The 25,673-nt window shown below is 39.0% G+C and overlaps 1 protein-coding gene across 5 annotated transcripts in view; it reads left to right on the forward strand.

Moving 5' to 3' along the window:
* LOC122552663 (fasciculation and elongation protein zeta-2-like) overlaps window positions 1-25,673 on the forward strand; it is a 128,401-nt gene that overhangs the window by 98,511 nt on the left and 4,217 nt on the right. For 2 of the 5 annotated variants that reach the window (XM_043695484.1, XM_043695486.1), the window contains exons 6-8: window positions 3,126-3,206; window positions 16,194-16,269; window positions 18,513-18,578. In XM_043695484.1, the coding sequence (XP_043551419.1) occupies window positions 3,126-3,206; window positions 16,194-16,269; window positions 18,513-18,578 (223 nt within the window). Of the gene's footprint in view, window positions 1-3,125; window positions 3,207-16,193; window positions 16,270-18,512; window positions 18,579-22,312; window positions 22,341-25,673 lie in introns of all 5 variants that reach the window. The other 3 variants (XM_043695487.1, XM_043695489.1, XM_043695485.1) reach the window with 2 other exon arrangements.

Raw genomic sequence — 25,673 nt, forward strand, 5'->3', positions numbered from 1 at the left:
ATGTGGCTTAAAGGTACATGAACTCTTTGGAACTGTAAAACGCACTGGCCTGTCATACTGTGAAGTCTTTTAAAACTGCTCTCTATAAATATTTAGAAAATCTGTGCTTGCTATTTCACTCTGCCTGTTGAGATAAGTTTAATGTCCTCATTACAGGATTGGTGCTGCATATCGGGCATCACAACCTTTTATTATCACAGTGAGGTTCCTGACACTTCACAGTTTGATAACTCTGGTTATAAGTGGGACTATGAACCCAAACCGTGTTTTCCTAAGGGATTAAAGAAAGTTGCATAACATAGATTGTAAGAGCAGGGAGGTCATGTTGGAGCTATACAGAACTTTGGTTAGGCCACAGGTATTGTGTGCAGTTCTGGTCACACAACAAGGGATGTTTTGCACTGGAGAGGGTGCAGAGGAGATTCACCAGAATGTTCCCCAAGTTGGAATATTTCAGCTGTGAAGAGATGCTGGATAAGCTCAGGTTGTTTTCTTTGGAGCATTGAAGGTTGAGGGGATTGTGGTAGAGGTATATAAGATTTATGAAGGGCATTAGCAGGATGAATAGAAAGGCAGCTATTTCCCTTAGTCAAAGGGTCAATAACATAGGAGCATAAGCCTGGGATGGTAGTTGAGGCAGGAAACTTCACTACCTTCAAAAGGTACTTGGATGAGCACTTAAGTGTCATAAAATTCAAGGCTAAGGACCTAGCGCAGGGATGTGGGCCTAATGCAGGTAGTACTTTTAGTCATACAGACATGATGGGCCAAAGGGCCTCTTGTGTACTATATGGTTATATGAAATTTAGTAGGCAAAAGAAAGGACTGCAGATGCTGAAAACCAGAGTTTAGATAAGAGTGGTGCTGGAAATGCACAGCAGATAAGGCAGCATCCGATAGCAGGAAAATTGACATTTCGGGCAAAAGCCCTTCATCAGGAATGATGAAGGGCTTTTGCCCTAAACGTTGATTTTCCTGCTCCTCAGATGCTGCCTGATATGCTATGCTTTTCCAGCACCACTCTGATCTAAACATATGAAATTTAGTGCCTCCTTTTAGTCAGTGATATTCTTCTTTGCAATACTGAATTTTTCTATAGATAGTTAAGCATTTAATTTTACGTCATCTCAGATTAATCCAGAGGTCTGCCCATGGTGGTTGTGTGTTGGCATATGGCTGGTGGGTAAGGGAACATGGACTGCTCAAAATTTGTCACAGGATCAATAAGGAGCTGTGAGAGATGGATACAGGGAATAAATTGGCATGAAGTACATAAGAATCTTCAGGCAGTTGATACAGGATCAAATGTTGGCAGAATGGGTAGAAGGGACCTTGGTGCAGTGGATGGGTTTAGAGAATAAAGTGGCATGTATGAGGAGTGTGATCAGGAGAGCTATTCTTTGTTTCATTTTCTTATTGCTCACAAAGGCTGGTGCACTGAGGTAGGCCTTCCACTTGGCCTACCTCAGTAGACAGCAGGTTGCAAATTTTCTGGAGTCACCATTCCACATGAAATACAGACGTTTTGGAACACTTTCTCCTGGATCAGGTTTTGCAAAACCAGTAATTGTCCCTACTCTGCCTTCCCAACCTTGGAGTAAAATTTCAGACATTTGTTATTTATTTTTGCTGCCTTAGATTTTCCTGTTCCTCCACCTCACCATACCCTTCTAAAATAGATAGCGATAAGTTTGATAATGGATAACAGATCATTTCCTTCCCAGTGATCTTCTAGTACAGAGAAGAATGTGACTAGCAACCTTGAGGAACATTATCACTCTGTTGGTCCATGTCTCATATCATCCTAACTTGAACATGTGTCTCTATAATTGTTACAGAGCAACAATCTTTTTAAATTATGGAATTTCCTACCCAAAACCTTTATTAGACATCACAAACAAGGTAACTGTTCAGGGAGAATCACAACCTTGCCTATTAGATTAGATTCCCTACAGTATGGAAACAGGCTCTTTGGCCCAACAAGTCCATACCAACCCTCCGAAGATTAACCCACCCAGACCCATATTCCCACCATACATAAAAATATATCCCTGACTAATGCACCTAACACTATGGGCAATTTGACATGGCCAATTCACCTGACCTGCACATCTTTTGGACTGTGGGAGGAAACCGGAGCACCCGGAGGCAACCCACGCAGACACAGGGAGAATGTGCAAACTCCACACAGACAGTTGCCTGAGGCAGGAATCGAACCCAGCTTCCTGGTGCTGTGAGGCGGTAATGCTAACCACTGAGCTACCAAGCTGCCCTATGCTTCCTGCACTTTGAGAACAATGTTTTTTTAAAAAAATTACATTTGACTATAATTTTTGCAACTATCGCAACAATTTTCAGCAAGTCCTAACTAAAATGTCTGTGCCAATGCAGAGCAATGGCCAGTTCCAAGAAGGTTGCCTAGACACATGATAGTTAGCTCACTCTCCTAAAACACAAACTAAACATCTTGTCTTTAAAGCATAAAAGATAGTCGTACATGTTGAATGTTTTTAAACAAATATAGTTGACAGACTAGCGAATTACTTTTTTTTTACAGCAGATTTAAATTTTTTTTTGTCTTAAACTAATTAGCTTCTGCTAAATTACATCAGCTACAAGTTTTGGTATCAGAAGTTCTCTTCCTGCTGTATTTTTGTTAACGTCCCTGAAAATCTCCAAGAACAGGTTTATAGGAAGGAATTTATAACTTGAATTTTGTTTTGTTAGTCAACATATCCAGGCCAGCCATAGGTTAAAAGTGAAGTGGCCTCAGAAGTGGCCTTGCTAGAAATGGATTGTGATCCCTGATTTACAATATCCCATGGCTGAATGCAGTGATGTCAGCAATTTTTCTCCAAAAATAATGCAGAAACTCTGACTGTCACTGTATATTATAGGTAATGACATATGAACATTGTGGAAGGATTTTAACTAAGACTTTATAATACAGTATGTATTTTTCAGTGCATTATTGTAAATGATGAGCTTTTAATGTGCAGTAATAGTTTTATGGTTAGCCCTCATCTTTTATCTTCTTGCTCTTGTCCCTGTTGTGTGCTGTTGGTTGCGACCCTGTGATTTCATATGCTCTTTCTCTGTCCTTTTTCTGCTTTCTGCTGCTTCAGCGTTTCAGCATGGAGGGACTGTCAAATGTCATTCAGAATGGCTTTCGCCAGACATTTGGAAGCTCAGGTGGTGAAAAACAGGTGCCTTGTATGGTTTACATTTTTATTTCCTTTCCAGTCACCTTTCTTCATGTGGTTACTGCTTGCTTCATTTTGTGATCATATTCTGGGTAGATGGTGTGTAAATTCTATGTGCATTATTTCTCTGTTTAAGCAACAAAGTTGAAATACTTCTGTAGAGTTAAGCCACACGTGAAAGATGTACTTGCATTTTCCTCCTTCCATTTTAAGAGCCAACAATAGTGATGATAGGACTGTCCCTTAAAATAATAAGGATTAATTATGTCATCATGATCTGTCTTGCTCCAGTGAATTCTGGCTCTTTCCTTACTGAACAGAATATGTTTCAACAAATAACTTGTTGTATACAAGGAATTCGGTTCAAGCATACCAAGATTTAAATTCATTAGTGCAAACCTAACTCTTGACTTAACAAATTTAACATTTTGATTTATAGCAACATGTTTTATGAACCTTTTAAAGTTTATTAAGGGAAACTAAAATAACACCACAAGATGAAATACGTATCAACATTGTTTGTCAAATTGGCTGCCTGTTCATGAAATGGTGCCACCTAGTGGTGAAGATGCTAATTGCTAAGTGCAATCTGTTCGAGTAATTATAATTCGTGGAAGTTGTCTTTATGTTGAAAATAATAAGGGATCTTCACTATAAACAGTAATGGTGGAAGAAGATGATCGACCAAAAGAGGTGGGGGTGTGGGTAAATATTGGCTTTGCTGGTGGTATCCATGTCCTGATAGTTTTTAATTTTTTAAAAAGGAAGAGAACAAAGGGATATTTCTGTGTTACTGTAATGGGCACTATGTGATGTGTAGCAGTAAGGAAAAAAAATGAATAAAATTGAAAATGTGAGCAATGAGTCAGAGTTCTTTGATGAGTTGTAGCCTTATGTCCAGCAGGTAAGTTACCATCAATCACTTAGGTGCTATCATTGCCAAATGACCACATTCCTTATCAGTACTATTATAACTGTGGTGGAAGGAGTGCACTAATAATTAAACCCTACTACTGAACCCGTGGCTCTGTTAGTATATATTTGATGATTCAGTCACCAAAATGGCCAATTGCTTCTCTCTTGTACTACTGTGTACGACAAAAGAGGCTTTCCCCAGGCTTGTTTAATGAACTAAAAATATTACTTTATTCTAAATACAAGTGACAAACTCTGGTTAGCATCTCAGGTATAATCTAAATTTGAAACTGTCATCCCTTTTAATCCTAAACACAGACACACAGCACAAAAAACACCAGTTTCTGCAGAGATGATAGCTTTGGGGAAAAAATAAAGTCGGCCAAGGGTCTGAAAGTGCAGGATAGGATGCAATGACATTTCACAGACCATCAGGTTTCCAGATGACAAAATGCAATTACTAACAGAAGTGGACTAATGGAAGGTGTTCAGTTCTGATTGCAATCAACTAGATCAAAGCCTATGGAAATCGGTCACAGAACAGCTTTTCAGATTTTGCAAGGTTTTCAGAATTACTAGTAGTTGAAAACATTATCAAGTTCCCAGGAACATTTCCAGAGAAAAGGTGAGAGACTTGTAGCTTCTGACTACTTCGGTATGTACAACAGAAAGCTATGTCCAGAAAGGGTTGCTAAATAACTATTAACTATTTGCAAAATCAGGTTTTCCAGTAATTAAGGGCATTAAGTCCCAGCTCTTAAGTCTTTGAAAGCTTTGCTTGACTTTTCTCGAGAATAATATTTTTTTTCTGTCAATGACAGGTGGCTTACAGCACAGATTAAGCAGTTGACTTAATTCCTTGATAAACCCACATGGTAAACCCTTTCCAATCTGGAAAATGTTCAAACCATTCATATGCTCCAATGTTTCCACATAGTCCTTAAATATACATTCCCAACAGTACAGCAAAGTAATTTAAACATCATTCAGTATTTGGCTATTTTGGAATATCTGAGGGTGTTTTGAGTTCAGGAACATAAATGATATTGCTGATAATGATTGGGTGAGGTACCATGGCATCTTAAAACTTGTCTAATTGAGCTACATGATCAGAAAAGAAATTTCTGGAGTTTTCTTTTAATTTATACAGTGGTTTTTATCTCCTTTTTATTTTGCCTTTGTCAAGCAATTGCAATGGAGGCTAAATTCATGGAGTACGGGGTATATAACATTTCTGAATGTGATAATGCTAAGTTCATGAGAGGGGTCATTTCTTAGCTGTTTTCTGATGCATTGTACATGCCAGAAATTAGTGACATCTTCCCTGGTGCTTCTGAAGGTTAGACTTGTAGGAGAGGAGATAATGGCAAGCAAGTTCTGCCAGTTGGAGATATCAAATTTGTCAATCCATAGTTGTAAGTGAATTGAGGAATTTGATTTAAATTCTGTAGCATGAAGTAATGTGCTTCAGAATTTTAAACCATGATCTACTGAGCTTGTAATATTATCCCACACATTTGAAGTCATTTTAGTCATTTTATCTGTTTTTGGCTTCTGAAAACCTAATTCCCTGCCTTCTAGTACATTCCTCTGCTCCATTAATCCATTTGTCCAATAAGAGAGGTCTACTAGAATTTTGCCTGGTGATAAAGTTTCCAGTATTTCATATGAACGTTCTTGATAAAATACTCTTCAAAAGATGAAGGAGATGCTGCAAGTTTGCAAAAAAAAAATTTAGCAGATTCTCAAAACTGCCTGAGATGGTCCAGATGAACAGAAACAACAAATTCATACTGGGATCAGTACCCTTGAGAGTTGTTAAACCAGACTTGTAAAGGGCTTTACACCAAATAATACAGGGTTTGGGGCTACAATAGAGGAAGAGTTTACAAGAGTATAAATTCAGAAGTAGATGAGAAAAGACAATTAGCTATACCGCAGTGATAATCAAAGCATGACAGGAAGGAACAAATTGTGCAAGCGTAAGAGTGCACCAGAAAATATGATCACAGTACAGAAAAATGACAATTTCAGGAAACAGGAGAAATTAGTGCTTAAGGCATTACAGATGTACAGTGATTTGGAAAGTAATTGAATTGAATTATATAAAAACCACTTGGAATTAGTAATCATAATACAATTGAATTTCACATTGTTAGAAAACCGTGTACTGCAATCACAAACAACAACTTTAAACCAAAGCCAATCACATAACCTTTTCTGAGCTGCCTCCAAAGAAATTATCTTTCCCCAAATAAGGGGACCAAAATTACTCTCAGTACTCCAGAAATGGTTTCATCAACATCTTTGTAAAATTACAGTAAGACTTCCCTACTCATACTTCACTTCAAGGGAGTTGAAGGCCACATTCCAGTTGTCTTCCTGATTGCCTGCTGCATTTGTTTTAGTTTTCTGCATTTCATGCACCAGTACTCTGCACTTCTCCATTTTTTTTTGTTCTCCCTTCCAAAGCAAACAACCTGTTGAAGGCATCAATTGAACCTGCCTCCATCAAATTCCCAGGGACTACTTGCAGTGGGAAAAAGTTTTTCATTCATCACTCTTGATTCCTTTGTACACCACTTTAAGTCAATGCCCTCTCGTTCTCATTCTTTCCCACCCATTCATGATTTTGAAAAGCTGTACCAAATCATCGCTTGGCTGCCTTCTCTCTTGTGAGTACAAATGTAAAGCAAAGTATATGTCCAGATGAATAAAGTCCATCCTCCGGTTCTAAAAGAGATTGCTGCAGAGAATTTTCTTTTATATTTATTATTGGTGTTGTTTGCTGGGCCAGCATTTGTTGTCCATTGCTGAATGCCTTTGAGGCATTTGTCTTTAACTGCTGCAGTCTGTGTTTCGAATAGATACACCCACAATGATATTAGGAAGCGAGGTCCTGGATTTTGACCAGCAAAACTGAAGGAAAGCAATATGCTGACTCTGATTTTCCAGAATTCCCTGTATTCTGGAATAGCCCAATAGAATGGAAGCTAGCAAATGAAAGAAAAATAGGAAAGGAACAAAATCCTTAGGGAAGAAGAACATGTTTTGCCAGTATGTAGAACCTCCAAAAAGGGAGAGGGGTAGATACGGACCTATTCAGAAATTACCCCGGGCAGACATGAAAGTGGTTTCTTTCTGGAAATTCACTTTGGGGGGGGAAAATGCACTTTTGGCCAATAATAGTTAGTTCTCATAAGAAACATAGAAAATAGAAGTACGAGTAGGTCATTCTATCCTTTGGTCCTGCTCCGTCATTCGGTAGGATTATGACTAATTCTCTATCTTGGTGCCATATCTCGCTTTCTCCCAAATCCCCTTGATGCCTTTTAAATCTAAAAACATATCTGTCTTCCTTGGAGAAACAAAAGAACCAGGTGTAGAAAGTTTAGATGGCTGTTGTTCTAGCATTCTGTTGCATGTAGGCATGTCACTAGACATTCTATTGTAGCTGTCCTGAAGATATGCAATAAATCTTTAAAGGACATGCTCATGTCATCATCATCATCATCATCATCATCATCATCATCATCATCATCATCATATCATGGTCATATAATGATATAAAGGACTTGGTTTCTATCTTACTAAGCCCTCTTGAGCATGACTGAGAGAAGCATGCTGTAAGTGCATTGAAATTGCGTTGCTTGAGCCCAGCTATGCAAGTGCCTGTGATTGAAGTCTATATATGTAGATAAAGCATTTGGACAGCCAACCTCAGCAAGTTTAACAGTGTACAGATCAACCTAAATAGGCAGGAGTCAAGACCTATCAAGCTAGACGCTTTGTTTATTTTGATAAAATTTTAAAAAAAGGTTTACCTTGCTACCTGACATTAAAAGTTCCGGTTGAGCTGTTAGAATACTTATTGTATGTTTAAAAGCAAAGTCAAGCAAGTAAAAGGTTTCCGACAGTCTTCAAGCTAAAACCAGCAGTGAGTGGATATTGTGAGCTTAGCTACAGAGCCTTACTTTTTGGAAACACACGTTTTCAAACATGAGCGTATTATGAAATCGCCCACAGATAAAATAGAAATGCATTACACACTATCTTAGTATTGTTACAGAGGCTTCATATGTAATTTTTTTTAGGACATGCGTGTTGAAGGAATATGAAAAAATATTGATTTTAAAGTTCTGTAAAGACACCTGGATAATTTTTTTTTAATTGATGAGATACAATGCGCCTTTTGTTTTAAGGTACTTCCAGGAAACCACAGTTTCAATTGCTGGACTTATTTGTTGGTGGTCGCCTAAATGAGCTTTATGGATGTTCTATCTGACAGTGTTTTGCACGCAGTTGGAGATTTTGGTTTTCTGTTGGAGGAAGCCTAGTGAAGAACAGGCTGCTCAGGCCATTGCTGCTGTTTCTGAAGTACCTTTGTGTGAATCTGGTGAGAAACTTATCTGTCCTCTTTAAGAGCATCTGGAAGACTTCTCAATTCTACTTTGAGAAAGCAGACTCAAGCAAGTCCTAAAGACAACTGGCATGTGATGTAATAACAAGTAACATAGCTAGCGATCGCTAACTGTTGTTAAGTGATATTTATGTTGACCTCAATAATGTAACAAATGAGTTATTGGTCACCTAGTACTGAAGTAGCCAAGACCTGAATGGCTTACTTCTATGTCTTACAATTATTACTGGTATTAATGTGTACAAAATTAGATTTATAACTCAATCTCTTTGTCTGTTGTGTAATTGTGGACTTTGCATACCTGTTTTATTCTCTCCTGTCTTTGAAGAAAGGAGAGGATTTTCATTTTCAATCTCACCACAGTGAATGTGGTTCAAATCTCATTGGTAGTTACAATGCTGAGATCTATCCATAGAGGTAGTCCTACCATTTCTGGGCCTTTAGTATCTACCAAGTAGAAGATTCAGGAATCCAAGTTGAAATTGCATACTACCACTGCACATAATTGATGACCCTGTGAGGTGTAAGATGGTTATAATAAGTAGTATCATGCAGTGCCTCTTCTTGTGGTACATCTTCTCTGATCATTCTGATAAGATTTTGAATTGGGCATTGCTGGCTGTACCAGCATTTATTGCCTCACTTGGATTGCCTTTGAATGGTGGTAGTGAGTTGCCTTCTCGAACAGCTGCAGTCCATCTACTGCAGGTAGATCTATAATGCTATTAGGGAGTGAATTCCAGCATTTTGACCCATGACACTGAAGGATTGGTGATATATTTTCAAGTCAGGATGGTGATTGGTTTGGAGGAGGGCTTACAGGTGATAGTGTTCCCAATGGGCGGCATGGTGGCACAGTGGTTAGCACTGCTGCCTCACGGTGCCAGAGACCAGGGTTCAATTCCCGCCTCAGGCGATTGTCTGTGTGGAGTTTGCACATTCTCCCGGTGTCTGCGTGGGCTTCCTCTGGGTGCTCCGGTTTCCTCCCACAATCCAAAAAATGTGCAGGTTAGGTGAATTGGCCATGCTAAATTGCCCGTAGTGTTAAGTGAAGGGGTAAATGTAGAGGAATGGGTCTCTGGGTGAGTTGCGCTTCAGCGGGTCGGTGTGGACTTGTTGAGCCGAAGGTCCTGTTTCCACACTGTAAGTAATCTAATCTAATCAATAATTTGCAGTCCCTGTCTTTCTCGAAGGAAGTCGCCATGAGTTTGGAACGTGCTGTCTCAGGAGCCTTGGTGAATTTCCATCACTTCCTTAACTTCTGGCTTTGTAGATGGTTGACAGGCTTTGGGAGTCTGTGAATGAGTTAGTCATGCAGGATTTCTAGCTTCTGACCTGCTCTTGGAACCAGTGTCTGCATTCCAGTTTAATTTCTGGTCAATCGTAAATCCCAGGTTATAGATGGTGCAGAATTCAGTGATCGTATCATCATTGAATGTTAAAGAATGATGATTAGATTCTCTCTTGTTAGAGATGATCATTGCCTGGGATTTGTGTGGAGTGAATATTACTTGCAGCTTTTCAGCTCAAGCCTGAATATTGTCCAGGTCTTGCTGTATTTGGATTTGAACGTGGACTGCTTCAGTATCTGAGTCGTCATGTATGGTGCTAAACACTATGCAATCATCAGCAAATATTCCTTCTTCTGAGCTTGTGATAGAGGGAAGATTGTTGAAGCAGCTAAAGGTGGTTGGACTGAGGGTACTACCTTGAGGATCTCCTCTTGCGCAGTGGTAGTGCCCTAAGCAGGTCAAGATTGAAGTTCTGCCTGCTCCAGAGATGTGTGGTGACAGAAATGAACAGGTTGATTTAGAAAATATCTACCGTGAAGAACTCCTGCAGAGCTGTCCTGGAGCTGAGATGACTGACTTTGAACAACCATAACTATCTTCCTTTGTGCTGTATAAATCCCTAAACAGCAGAGTTTTCCCCTTGATTCCCATTGACTCTGATTTTGTTAAGGCTCCTCAATGCCACACTCAGTAAAATATGGAATTGATGTCAAGGGCAGTTCCTTTCATCTCCCTTCTGGATCAATGTAGTAATTTTGGCTTTCAGGATATGTCTACCTGCCTTTGGAATATGCACTGTTGATGGTTATTAAAACTTCTGGTTGTCTTATACCATTGATATAGTGCATGAGGTGGACTGAGAGAGGCTTGGTCATCTTCCAAGCATTTTTGGTTTATTGATTGTTCGCTCGTTTGACTGGCATTCTGAGCTGCCTGTGTTATACCACCTTAGTGTTCACCTGAGTCTTGTTCCAAAGTCTGACATGACTTGGAAATCAGACTTTCTGCGCATGTATGCCCAATGTCCTTTGATACTACATGTTTTGCAGATGTGAAGAAACACTAGATAACCTCTGGGTTGGTGCAACAAAAAGATCATGTTGATTAGGTACACTTTTCTTCTGACTGTAGCAGTAGTGATGTCTGCACCAAAATGATGTAATTGATGTTTGTCGGCCATTATGGCTTGATGCTGGCATCCATCTTTTGAGAAATGTGTCAATGGTACTGTTTCTTGCTTAGAAGTTCTTTCCTGAAAACTTTGAAGTAGAAGAGATTATCAATTCCATTAGCCTTTCTGCAAACCCATTAACGAAATTACACTGATACTGTTATGTTGTGGCATCTGATGATAAAGTTGGCAAAAGACTCTTGGGGTTTCTGTCGCAATGGATTGAAGTCTGTTAATCTGAAAGTTGATTTTTGCCTTGAATTGGTCTTTAATTACTTTTCAAGTCTTCTCTGGATCTTTTTTTTCTCATTCTCAGACTGGGATATATTTATTCTGTGAAGCACGCATTGCTTAAATAGCTGTAATTCCATGACAATGTTAATTATTACATGATCTAAATTTAAATGTTTGTCTTGCATTTCTTGCTGGAGGCTTCTTCCTTTGTTCAAGGTGAGCAAAGGGCTTGTTTAATCCTTTCACTTGGTTCATTGTTCTGTCTTTTAATTTTTTCCTTTATTTTTTCCTGTTTTACATTTCATGGTTGAGACTTCTAACAAATTAGGAACTATAATATGGAACTATTGAACATTCTGGATTTCAAAGACTTAATGTGTTTTCTTGGAATTCTTCACAGTATTGTGAGTTTTAACTCATATAATTACGGAAAGTCAGGTAACTTATTAATAGAGACGAACATCACTTTTGAGAGGTTAAAACATGAGGTTCATTGCTTTAATTGCTGTACAGACTTGGTTTAGAAGAGATGAGTTTATATGCTGGAGGTTGCTCAACAACATGCTTTTGGGATAGTTTTTCTTAAGAGCACCTGAACCTGTCAGTAAATGGAAAATCCTTGAAGTTTGCAGTGAACAAGAGTTTCCCTCTCCTGGAAAAGTAGGATGACACCTTAGAGCAGAACCAGCTGAAAAGATCACTCTTTCTCAATTAAGTATTTCTGGGAATCTGAGAAGATTTCAACTATCAGTATCTGATTACCTCATAAACCCTGAAAGCTGAAATAGTACTTTTATTAGGAGATCTCGGTCTAAATAATTTTTCATCTGAAGTGTAGTCTGGTGTGAAGATTTTCCATCATTCTACAGTGGTCACTAATTTGATCTTGTTGACAGGACACTGGGGGAGCCTTGAAATCATCCAATATTGTCCTCTGAGTTTGGACCCTTGGCACAGGGGTGCTGTTTACTCCTTTAGCATTTGTTTTTAAAGCCTTATCATCTCTGCAGAGTTGAATTCTCTCATGAATGTGTTTAGGTTGAAAGGGATATAGAGCTGAAAATGTTTTGCTGGAAATGCGCAGCAGGTCAGGCAGCATCCAAGGAACAGGAGAATCGACGTTTCGGGCATAAGCCCCGAAACGTCGATTCTCCTGTTCCTTGGATGCTGCCTGACCTGCTGTGCTTTTCCAGCAACACATTTTCAGCTCTGATCTCCAGCATCTGCAGCCCTCACTTTCTTCTTGAAAGGGATATAGTTTAATTCAAGATTATAGCTTAGTTGTTCACTAGTTTTGCCACATCATTTATAGAATTTATTATTTTAAAACAAGTTATTTTTGAGTTTACTGAAGAAACCTGGTAAAACTCTTTTATTCTCGACTGTAGTAATAAAGAGTTACAATTTGGCTATTTTGGTGATTGAATCAAAGTATTTAAACTCATTACATATATAATGGAGTACTTGTCCCTAATTACCAGTACATTCCTCCTATCGGAGTCATGAAGAAGTTTGGGGCTCATCCAAGATCTCAAAATTGAAACTGCACATGGACGAATAGTTATTGATAAAGCATAGGGGGACAATTACCAGGTTACTCATATTATAAAACTAGAGTAGCATTGGAAGCATCATTCTTGCAGGTGGAGGAGATCTCCCTGGTTGGTTTATAACATTTGGTGGTAATCACTAAGAACATACTGCCCTCGAGGTTAGTGGATGGGGAAATAAATCAATCATTTTAAAAGAAAATTGGATGGGTTTTGACAAAGATAAGGGCTGTGGGGACCAAGTGGGAGAGTGGTACTGTCTGTTTGCTCCACAGGGAGCCAGCTTGGACTGAGTACATTAAATGGCCTTTTTGGCCATAAATGCCTCTGATGTGGAGGCCTGGGACCTGCAGCATTTGAGGGTGGTGGAACCTGAGGAAAATGATCAAAAGTACAAATAAATTTACAGTCACACTTTCCAAAATGAAGCCTTTCCTGTTTTTTTGGATGAGGTATATGTTGTAACCCTCTTAGCTGTGAAGCAGTGTAGATTCCAATTTCTGTTGGACTTGAGGAAAATCTTTCTGGTGTTTCTATCATGCCTTGTGACTGTGAAATCTTCAAAATAAGTTTGTACACTGCTCTTTATTAAACTATTCATTCTAACTTTGGAAAACGTTAGCAAGATAGGAACAAGAGTAGACCATTCAACCTTCCAAGCACGTTCTGTCATTCGTTTTGATGTTTACTAATCTGTATCTCATCTTATTTTACGCATCTTAATTTCATTACTTTTAAACTCCTCTTTAAAAAGTGAATCTTAGTTTTGAGGTTTTCAATTGACTCCCAACCTCCACAGCTTCTTGGGGGATAAGATTCTAATTTTCCACGAAAATTTCTGGAAATGAGTACTTCTTGACATTATTTTGAAGGATCTATATATAACATTAAGGTTTATTGAAAGTTGTCAACTCTTTCACCTGAAAACATAGGGTAGATAAAGGGAAACATATATCTTTCAATGGTCATAAACACCTCAATTAGATCAGCTTCTGATCTGTTCACAAGAAATTATGCATTTTCTTCATGATTTATTCCTTGCCTTGGTAGCATTTTGACCCCTACCTTCCTAGGCAGGTATTTAATTTCTATGGTGTAATGCACAAAACTGAAAGTAGAAGTCCAAATACAATATTAGAGCTTCATATAAATATAATATAACTTGTACAAATTCAGTCTAAAAATCTCCAATTTGTCTTATGTAATCCAAGGCAACCATTCTTTGATGTAATTGGATCGACCTGAAATCACCTTTTTAACAATGTTGTGAATTAGATTAACATGCATGATTCACAGATTTTCTTAGAGTCATAGAGACGTACGGCACGGACACATGTGTTGGTCCAACTTGTCCGTGTCGACCAGATATCCTAACCAAATCTAGTCCCATTGGCCAACGCAAGGCCTATATCCCTTCAAACCCCTCCTGTCAACAACTTGCCCACTACCGATGTCAGGCTCACCAGTCTATAGTTCCCTGGCTTTTCCTTGCCATCTTTCTTAAATAGTGGTACCATGTTAGCCAACCAACAGTCTTCTGGCACCTCACCTGTGACTATGAATAACATATCTCAGCAAGGGGCCCAGCAATCACTTCCCTAGCTTCCCACAGAATTCTAGGGTACACCTGATAAGGTTCTGGGGATTTATCCACTTCTATGCATTTCAAGACATCCAGCACCACCTCCACTGTATTTTGGACATTTTTCAAGATGTCGCCATCTATTTCCCTACATTCTGTATCTTCCAAGTCCTTTTCCATAGTAAACACAGATGCAAAATACCCGTTTAGTATCTCGCCCATCTCCTGTGGCTCCACACAAAGGCTGCCTTGCTGGTCTTTGAGGGGCCCTGTTCTTTCCCTAGTTACCCTTTTGTCCTTAATCTAGTTATAAAATCCCTTTGGATTCTCCTTAACCCTATTTGCCAAAGCTATCTTGTCCCCTTTTTGCAATCCTGATTTCCCTCTTGTGTACTCCTGCTGCACTTATACACTTCTAATACACTTCGATCACTCCTGTCTATACCTGACATAGGTTTCCTTCTTTTTCTTAACCAAAACCTAAATTTCTTTAGTCATCCAGCATTCCTTACACCTACCAGCCTTTCCTTTCATCCCAACAGGAATGTTCTGTCCCTGGACTAACCTAATCTCATTCTTGAAGGCTTCCCATTTTCTAGCCATCGCTTTACCTGCGAAAATCTGCCCTCAGTCAGCTTTTGAAAGTTCTTGCCTAAAACTGTCAAAATTTTCTTTCCTCTAGTTTAGAACTTCAACTTTTAGATCTGCTCTATCCTTTTCTATCACTATTTTAAAACTAATAGAATTATGATCGCTGGCCCCAAAGTGTTCCCCCACTGACACCTCAGTCACCTGCCCTGCTTTATTTCCCAAGAGTAGGTCAAGTTTTGCACCTTCTCTAGTAGGTACATCCCCATAGTGAATCAAAAAATTTTTTTGTACACACATAATTATTGTTATTTCTTACTTGCCTGGCAGACCAAATAAAATGCACAAGTGACCATATAAAACATTTTTGACATCCTATGAAATCTTGTGATCAGTTTATGTGTCAATAAAAACACAGGAAAGAAGAATGTAATGTTAATAGCTCTCAAACAAATTTAGCTGCCAGTGCACATTTTAAATCTGCACTACCTGCAAATGAAATGTAGTTGAGTTGCAACTGCAAGTCAAACATGAGATAAGAATTTATAGAAACAGTCAATTATGAACCTGTTTTTTGCCACATTTTCATAAACAAATTCACTGGTTTAAACGTTTAGGTGGGATGACTGTTATTTAGTCTTGGTAAAATATTGTGACTTTTCGGCTCTGTACTGAAATTACGTTTTTTTCGTTAAACACTCAGCATTTAAGAACTAGAGGCCTGGTACCCCAGTTTTAATGAGAAAAAAAACTTAAGAGCCTTTCTTCAACTGTAAATACTATACACTGCTTGTTAATCTTCCAAATAAAACTGATGGTACTTCATTCTATCATTGACTGTTTTGTAAGTGCTGTACAAATTCATCCATCCTCTTTTTTTTTTCCTCTCATGTTTGTTTAATATAGATGTATACATCGTCGTATCTGTTATTTAGCTGTTCGGGTACAACAACTGTGTGTACCAATTAGTTCCCTGCTTGTTTGAGTTTCGAAGTTTCAACATTTTAACATTACCACCATCTGAGTGAAACCAATGTAATGGTGTAATTGAGTCTGTTACGATAGAACTTGACTAGAAGGCATTGCTTAGCCTCTTTCCTCCAGCTGGCTTTAGCCTACAGCGATTTGGGATAGTGGTAGTGTTGATGCATAAGTGCAAATAAAAATTAGCAATTATATACCAACATTTCATATGGCAGAACATTATTTTACTATATATTTTGTTCTCTTTATGACAGTATTTAACAACAGTCATCCCTTATGAGAAGAAGGCTGGACCCCCATCTGTAGAAGATCTTCAAATTTTGACCAAAAGTGAGTGACAGTGATTTTATAAAATACAAAGAGAGGACTTTGCTCTCAAAACATTTGTTTTGTTATTATGTCTAGTAAATTATAATTGCAGCCTTTTTATTCTCTGATGTACTGGGAATAAATCATATTTCCCTTGTATGTTTGTGCTTCATTCCTCTGGGTGAGATAAAAACCAATTCAAATAGATGCAGAACTTTAAGCTATAATTTGGTTACTCTAAATATGTCTAAAGAGGTTAACCAATTAATTTTGGCCCATAGGTAACTATTGATATTCCAATAGCCCATAGTCCTGAAAATGAAAAGGTCAATAATCCAAATCACTATTGACTGAAAACCTATCTATAAATAAGCTTGGTTCACCATTCCCAAGTGTTGATCTTAAAGTTTCAGGCATCCCACTCTGTGCAGTCAGCTTGGTGAGGCCCGGTATGGCATTAGATGTATCAACAGTACCATTAAGGTACTAGAAAATAATCCTGTAAGATTGCTGCTTTTTAATCCATGAAGCAAGTGCTTCAGGATCTTCTGGCACTCTTAAATTAATGGTTTGGCATATGTTCTCGGTCTTTGTGGGTATTTTTACAGCAATGATTTGTATGTGAATATCACAGTACCTTTGTATCCAGTTTCTCTAACAAAGGCAGCAGGACTGAATCTGGAGCCTATTTTAAGGAAGAATCAGGTTTTGTTGTGTTAAGGTGTTCAGAAATGAAAGTCAGATGAACTATAAAATGGGCTGTCCATTTCATCTCACCTGTTTTGTGCTATTGTCAAAAAGATTTATTTATCACAATCTTTTCCAAAAAAAAGCTCTGTATTTGGAGGCCAAATCTGAAACTACCTGCAGTGCTATCATCTGTTGCAGAAGTAGTGAGCACACAGCTGTCACTGATATGAGATATTCATTGATGCCCACTTTTATTTAAACATTTGTACATATTTATTTAGTTTATGTTTGTGACTTAGAAACATACAAAGTAGGAGTAGGAAAATGCCATTCATTCCTTCGAGTCTGCTTTGCCATTCATCCAACTTAGTACCCTTTCTGCAGTTTCCCCCCCCCCCAATATCTTTTCAACCCTTTAGCCTAAGAATTATAACCCACATTCCTTCTTGAAAGCATTCAATGTTTTGGCACAAGTTGTTTTCTGTGGCAGCAAAATCCACAGGCACATCACTGTCTTTTAGCCTAAGAATTATAATCCACATTCCTTCTTGAACGCATTCAATGTTTTGGCACAAGTTGTTTTCTGTGGCAGCAAAATCCACAGGCACATCACTGTCTGGGTGAAGAAATTCCTTTTCATCTGAGTCATCCTTAGACTGTGACCTCTGGTTCTGGACTATCTAGTCATTGGGATAACACATCCTGTGTTGACTCTGTCTAGTCCTATTGGTATTTTACAAGTTTCTGAGATACCCCATTATTCTTCTAAACCCTAATGAATATAGTCTTAATCAATCCAGTATCTCTTCATATATCAGTGCTTCTCTAGCAGGAATCAGCTTGCTAAACATTTGTTGGACTCCCTCCATAGCCAGAACAGCCTTCCTCAGATAAGGAGACCAAAGTTAAACACAATACTCCAACTGTGGTCTCATCAAGGTCCTGTAAAGTTGTAGCAAGACATTCCTGTTCCTTTTATTTAAATCCTCTTGCTGTCAAGACCAGTATACCACTTGCCTTTTCCATTGCCTGCTGCACCTAATGCTTGCTTGCAGCGACTGGTGTATAAGGTCACCCAGGTCTTGTTGCATCTCCCCTTATCAGATCATTCAAATAATCTGCCTTCATATTTTTTTCAAACAAGGTAGATTACCTCATCTTGTTTATCTACATTATACTTCATTTACTATGCATTTGCTGAGTTACTCAATTTATCCAAATCATATTGAAGCATCTCTGCATCTTCCTCACAGTTCACCCTCCCACTCAGCTTTGAGTTGTCTAAAACTTGGTGATATATTATTCTGTTGCGACAAATCATTTTTTACATATTGTGAACAGCTGGGGTCTAAGACTAATTCCTGTGGAATCCCTCTAGTTACTGGTTATGACTTGACAAATGACCCATTTATTTCTACTTTTTGTTTCCTGTCTGTCAACCAATCTCTATCCATGGATTCTCTGTCCACTTTTAGTGTTTATTCTTCAGTTGTCTTAATATTCCAAAAGGGAATTTATTCTTTCCTTAAGAAAATGTTGATTTGCAAATCTGATTGTTGCAATCCCCTTTTAAGTCCTTCAGGCAATGAAGGAAGATAGTGAGAAAGTGCCAAGCTTGCTGACAGATTACATTCTGAAAGGTTAGTCCAGATTTACTTCCAAATTATTCACTAATATGTAAATAGTCAAATGCTGATAAATTATAAGTGATCTGTATTTTTATATTGTCTTTTCTCACTACTGAATTTTATTGCAATGACCTCTAGTATGGTTGATTTGAATGTTTATTAAAATGTGTTTTTTCCCAATAGTATGGCTCAGTTCTGGTATGCATTGATGACTGGAGGTTGTACAAGGAGACTAAAATGTTGCCAAAGAACACTTTCAACTGAGACCTTAATTGTACATCAGCCAAATTTAAAATCAAGATCGGATGACAATATTTATCTAGAACTAATTGCTCTGCTAAATGTAAGACTGTTGGAAGTATTCTGATAGGTCATTAACTATCTTGTATCTTAATCTAGTTTTACCTGCACAAAAAAGTAAACTTGTAGTAATCTCCATGAATGTTAAACAGGCAGTTTGTTCGTAGGTAGTACGTTCAATTGTTTGACATTTTTTTGGCAACACATAATCAACACTGTGATGTAAGTTACATTAAACCACATTGCTGTGATATTAGCCAAAATCAGCATCATGGAAATTGAGCAGAACCTGTTTGGGTACTAGCTTGCTGTGTAACGTGATTACATGCATTTCTAAAGGCAAATCGAATTTGTATGGGGTTTTTCTAGTCTTCCTTCATAGATGTTCAGCAGTAACCCCAGGGAAGTAGTCATTTTCCTGCAGAGATCACAGAAAATAATTTGAAGAATTGCTGCACAAATTCTGAGTGGCAGTTACTAAGCTACTCTGATCATTTTAGTATTAAGACAGCAAAGTTTTTTTTAATAGGATCCTTCTGAAATTGGATCTTGGCTCGTTAATGGGGCATGATTGTAGCTATACTGTTTTGTGTTTATACTATAACTGATCAGATACTATCTGATGCTTACACTGGGTGTCAAAATTGAAAAGTTGTTTCATTTTCCAGCAATGATGACCAGTATCATTATAAGAAAAAAAAAATCACCCCTCATTTATTTTCCTAGAATGAATGAAACGTGCCATTATCAAGAATTGTCACCTGTTTATAGAAGTTGAGCAATTGTTGTAAAGCGTGAGGGCTTCAAAAATACCAATTGTTGCATGTTCTACCCCTTCTTTCCTTTCTAGTTTTATTCCTTTCCCAAACAAGAAATTATTTATTAACTTCTATTCATGAAAACGACTAAAACGTAACCAGTTTATTGCCAAATTCTGTCTTGAAGCAGAAATAATTCACTTAAAGAATTTCCACCCTTGTGTCAATGCTTCAAACTTAATTTCTTTTCCTGCAGACTACATAAATAATCAGCATAATTTGAAACAGTATGGCAAGTTGCTCGGCAGGCTTAATTCCCTACAGGAGAAAGTGAGGACTGCAGATGCTGGAGATCAGAGTCAAAAAGTATGGCGCTGGAAAAGTCGGGCAGCATCCAAGGAGAAGGAGTCGACGTTTCGGGCATCAGCCCTTATGGTGTGCTTTTTCAGCACCACACATTTTGATTTCACTCCTTATAAGCATACAGCAAAAAGCTCTGATAACAGTGCTGATTTATTGCCTGCAAACTTGCCAGTGTAAATTGATCTTCAGGCACTTACAATTTAGAATTAGCTTGCAGTAAAACACGTCAGTGGAGATAAAAAGGAAATTACAGAAACAAAAGGGCATAACGGAATGATAATTACACTTTATAAGAAATTGTATCATGTGGTCAAAAGGATTTGCTTCCCCCCTTTTCTGTAAGCATGTGGAAATGAGAAATTTAGTCTCTTAGTAGTTTTACATTTGGTTTCTGTAAATAAGGCGTATATATAGTTATCATAGAATCCCTACAATGTGAAAACAGGCCCTTCAGACCACAAGTCCACCCAGACCCATTCCCCTATCCTATTACTCTGTATTTATCCCTGACTAATGCACCTAACCTACACATTTCTGAACACTGTGCAATTTAGCATGGCCAATTCCCCTAACCCGAACGTTTTTGGACTGGGAGGAAACTGGAGGAAACCCACACAGACACAGGGAGAATGTGGAAACTCATCACAGACAGCCACTCAAGGATGTAATCAAACCTGGGTCCCTGGATGTGTGAGGCAGCAGTGCTAGCCACTGAGCCACCATGCTTCTATCTCATGTTAAGGGATATGATAGCATGTTAATTTTTGTTGAAAATTCTTAGACATGATCCGTTAAGTACAAAACTTCAACACCCACAGAACTCTGCTAGGTATTTTGAAAGAATGTAAAAATACCCTTGAAAATAAATTAAAGAACCAAGGATTGGAAGGAATGCTAGTGGAGGTGGGGTTAGGTTAGTGGTGTGTTGCTGGTGGAGCTGGGTGTGGAGCTGTGAAACTCCAGTAGTGGATTGGAGAGAGCTTAACTACATAACTCGTCCTGAGTTGGAAAATGCAAGGTCAGACCTCCCTGGGAGCCCAATCGTTCTCTCTGTTTCTGCAAAACTGCAAAGGCCAACCTGCCAAGTCGTACACTTGTGCAGACACTCAAAGCAAAAGGAGCACATGTACAGGATAAAATACATCCAAAAAGGCTTGACCGAGGATGTAGGACAAAAGACCAAACTATACACTTCACCTGATCTGACCCAACCTGAAGTTGCCTGTAGCTTTGGACCTTCAAGCTTTCAGTATCAGCTTGACCTTCATGTAGTGCAGATGTGTGGCAGAAATAAGAACCAAATGTCAATCAACTCCAAGACCTATAACATCAGCAGCTAGATGGCTTCCAATCCTCAGGGACATATTCTAGGTATTTATGTTTCCTTCACCATCAGCACTTTGCATACCGTTTACTCTCCAATTCCACTAGGAAACTAGAATTATGTGGGCAAAACAAAGATTCTGAAACCTAACAGTACAGGATCCTCCCTCACTATTACCTAGTCTTCCACCTAAGGAAGAGATGTACCCTGGTAATAAAGCACCAAGAAAAAGAAGTAACCTCCTTTAAAAGCCAGATTTGCCGTGCTTTGAATTGTTGAACATTAAGTTGCTAGATAAGTTAAAATCTATGTCCTCAAATGAAAGTGTAGCATTTAAAGTTGATCTGTCACACTTCAGATCTCACCAGTGTTCAAAGCGTCTTCAAGAAATTTCAACAAACAGAATTGATAGGATTTTTAAGTGCATAAACGTTCAAATGTAGTTGCAGAGTTAAAGTTCATACAAGGCTAATCTGGTATGGTGACAAAGTAATTTTCCACCAGTTACAGATTTAAGTCCTTATCCTGTTTTACTCCCCAGCCTATCAGCTTTGTCTGTGTGAGCCCTGGCAATCTGTCAGTTCAGCAATTGCCTGGTGCAGCTTTCGGGAGCTGAGCATCCCCAGGACAAGAGAAAGAGCTGGCATTTTATTCCATTCGAAACACATTTTGATGACTATTAGTAATTTTGATACCAATTGTGAAAAGTGCAGAACAAAGCTTTGTGTCTCTATCTTGTAGAGGACAAATTGACCCAGCACATGGCCCCAGTGGGAAATCTTTTTTTTAATTAAAAGACCACTTACAATAATAACAAACTTGTCTAAAGTCAGGTAAATGAATTTAATTGCAGTGTGATTATGTAGATTGAGAAAACTGTAAAGTATTTAATTCACTTTAGTTTTTTCCTTTTGTTTTTGGATTTTTGTTTCTGTTGAATTTACATTTACTTTCCTCTAACACCTGATGTTTCTTTGTTTTGTTTTTTTTTGTTGTGCTAGCACTCGTATAAAGGCTGGATTGACTGAGGTTTGTGTATATTGTCCAAAGGACAGAGGTCTCTGGGACTTTTAATGTAACTAGCACTTGTATATTTGTGCAGTTCTTAGGAACTGATATCCTGGTTGTTTACCATGATGTAAAAGGATTCATTCCTACTTAAATGATGACTTCATGCATGTTTGTTTCCTCTCTAGAGTCCCAAAACCAAGTAACTGCTTTTTAATCATTTGTTGCTTTAATCATATATACCATACTTTGTGTTTCGCTCTCAAAAAAAAAGTTTCATGGCAGCACTGGTCAAAGGATGTTTGTTTGTTTGTTTGTTGTGTAAACTTATGTATGTAATTAGTTATCTGGCTTTTTCTGTAAAAAGATTCTTGTCTTGCTCTCCTACATCCAAGGGATAAACTGCGGATAGGAAGCACAGTGGATAGAATGGCACAGTGGCTCTGTGGTTAGTACTACTGCCTTACAGCACCAGGGACCTGGGTTTGATTACAGCCTTGGGTCACTGTGTGGAGTTTGTCTGTTCTCCCCACATCTGTGTGGGTTTCTTCTGGGTGCTCTGATTTCATCCCATAGTCCGCAGATGTGCAGGTTAGGTTGTTTGGCCTTGCTAAATTGCCCTGTTGTGTCCAGAGTTGTACAGGTTAGTTGGGTTAGCTATGGTAAATATGGAGTTAGGGGAATAAATGGGGATGAGATGCTCTTCTGACGGTCCGCGCAGACTCGTTGGACTAAATGGTCTCTATTTGCACTGTAGGGACTGTGATTTCTGAAAAGCTTGTATGCTGAGCTAATGTCTTCATGGATCTTGTATGTATAGAGAACTCTTTTACTAATAAAAAATTAAATTGGCAATATAGTCATTTGGTGTTTTGGGAAGTGGAAAAAAATCTTAGTTTGTGGAAAGAGAGAGAGATCTTGAGATGTTGCCATTCCCAGAAATAATTGAAAATCTCTAGAAGTACATAGGACAGTTAATTAGGGGAATCAAAACGATATATGGAATCTGAAGGCTAAAATGTAAAATTACTGCAAGATGTTAAATTAACTGAGAAGTGATTCACATTGAGCATGCGATTTTAAGGACCTTTACATGTTTCTAAACAATATAAGGGTTCAAAGTTTGTAAACTGTGTCTTCCAGGAGGTCAGACCTCTGCAAAGGGCAAGAGATCTGTGTTCTGTTTGGGTGGCTTTTATACAAGATTTGTTGTTTATGGAAAATGAGAGAGGAGTGTGTTCATATAGCACCATTTATAGCATTATTATTGAATGCTGTGTGGATTTTTAACATTTTATTCATTTTATGGGATGTGGGCATCGCTGGCTGGCTAGCCTTTATTGTCTGCCCCTAGTTTCCCTTGAGAAAGCAGTGGTGAGTTGCCTTCGTGAACCACTGCAGTTCATCTGCTGTGGGTTGACCCACAATACCATTAGGGAGGGAATTCAAGGATTTGGACTCAGCTATAGCGGCACAGTGACATATTTCCAAGTCAAGATGGTGAGTGGTGTGGAGGAGATTTTGAAAGTGGTGGTGTTCCCATATATCTGCAGCCCTTGTCCTTCTAGATGGAAGTGATTGTCGGTTTGTCTGAGGATCTTTGGATATCTGCAATTCAGCTTGTAGATGGTACTAGATGGCATATGCTGCTGCTTATGAGTGTCAGTGGTGCAGGGAGTGGATGTTTGTGGATGTGGTGCCAGTCAAGCAGGCTGCTTTGTTCTGGATGGTGTCAAGCTTCTTGAGTCTTGTTGGGGTTGCACTCATCCAGGCAAGTGGGGGGTATTTGATCTCATTCTTTGTGCCTTGCAGATGATGGACAGGCTTTGGGGAGTTGGGAGGTGAGTTACTTGCTGCAGTATTCCTAATATCTGACCTGCTTTTGTAGCCACTGTGTTTATGTGGTGAATCCAGTGGATTATAAGAGGTTAAATTATGATAACATATATAAACATAATTTGGATTGTTTTGGATATACAAGTTCAGGAAGATGACCTCCTCAAGATGTTTCAGGTTGCAAAATTGATCAATTTCCTTTTGTGATTACAAAATCTAGAATAAAAGCATAATCTTAAAATCAGAGCCATACTATTTGGAGTGAAATTGAGAAGCATTTCTTGCATTAAAAATTCTAGAAACCTGAAAGTCTTTCTTTCTGTTCCCCACTTGCCTGTTAACTTGACTTGGAAGGGAATTTGCAGGGATTGGTAACCCCAAGAATTGATGCTTTTCTTCTGAGTGGAAGATGGGGCATTGGTCAGTCACTACATTGCACCTTGATGGTACACACTGCAGTCATTGAGAACCAGTGGTTGAAAATTGGATGTTTCAGATGATGGGTGCGATACCAATTTAGTGGGCTGCTTTATCCTGAATGGTATTGAGCATCTGAAGTGATGTTGGAGCTGCACTTCTCGAGGCAAATCTGTAGATTATGGTTTGGGAAGTTGGAATGTAGCTTCTGGATTAGTGGTGCTGGAAAAGCACAGCAGTTCAGGCAGCATCCAGTCCCTCTACACCGCCATCCGCCATGACCAGGGCCTCCAAGCCCTCTGTTTCTTCCTCTCCTAACGTCCCCAACAGTACCCTTCCACCGACACGCTCATTCGTTTGGCCGAACTGGTCCTCACCCTTAATAATTTCTTCTTCAAATCCTTCCACTTCCTCTAGACCAAAGGGGTAGCCATGGGCACCCGTATGGGCTCCAGCTATGCCTGTCTCTTTGCTGACTACGTAGAATAGCCCATCTTCCGTAATTATATCGGCACCACTCCCCAACTCTTCCTCCGCTACATTGATGACTGCATTGGCGCCACCTCGTGCTCCCGCAAGGAGGTTGAGCAATTAATCAACTTCACCAACACATTTCACCCTGACCTTAAATTTACCTGGATCATCTCTGACACCTCCCTCCCCTTTCTGGACCTCTCCATCTCCATTAATGACGACGACTTGACACCGACATTTTCTACAAACTCACGGACTCCCACAGCTACCTGATTACATCTCTTCCCACTCCACTTCCTGCAAAAATGCCATCCCATATTCCCAATTCCTCCGCCGTATCTGCTCCCAGGAGGATCAGTTCCACCACAGAACACACCAGATGGCCTCCTTCTTTAGAGACCACAATTTCCCTTCCCACGTGGTTAAAGATGCCCTCCAACGCATCTCATACACATCCCGCACCTCCGCCCTCAGACCCAACCCCTCCAACCGCAACAAGGACAGAACGCCCCTGGTGCACACCTTCCACCCTACCAACCTTCGCATAAACCAAATCATCCACCGACATTTCCGCCACCTCCAAACAGACACCACCACCAGGGATATATTTCCCTCCCCACACCTTTC

The sequence above is a fragment of the Chiloscyllium plagiosum genome, chromosome 9, assembly GCF_004010195.1.
Source record: "Chiloscyllium plagiosum isolate BGI_BamShark_2017 chromosome 9, ASM401019v2, whole genome shotgun sequence".
Taxonomy (NCBI): domain Eukaryota; kingdom Metazoa; phylum Chordata; class Chondrichthyes; order Orectolobiformes; family Hemiscylliidae; genus Chiloscyllium; species Chiloscyllium plagiosum.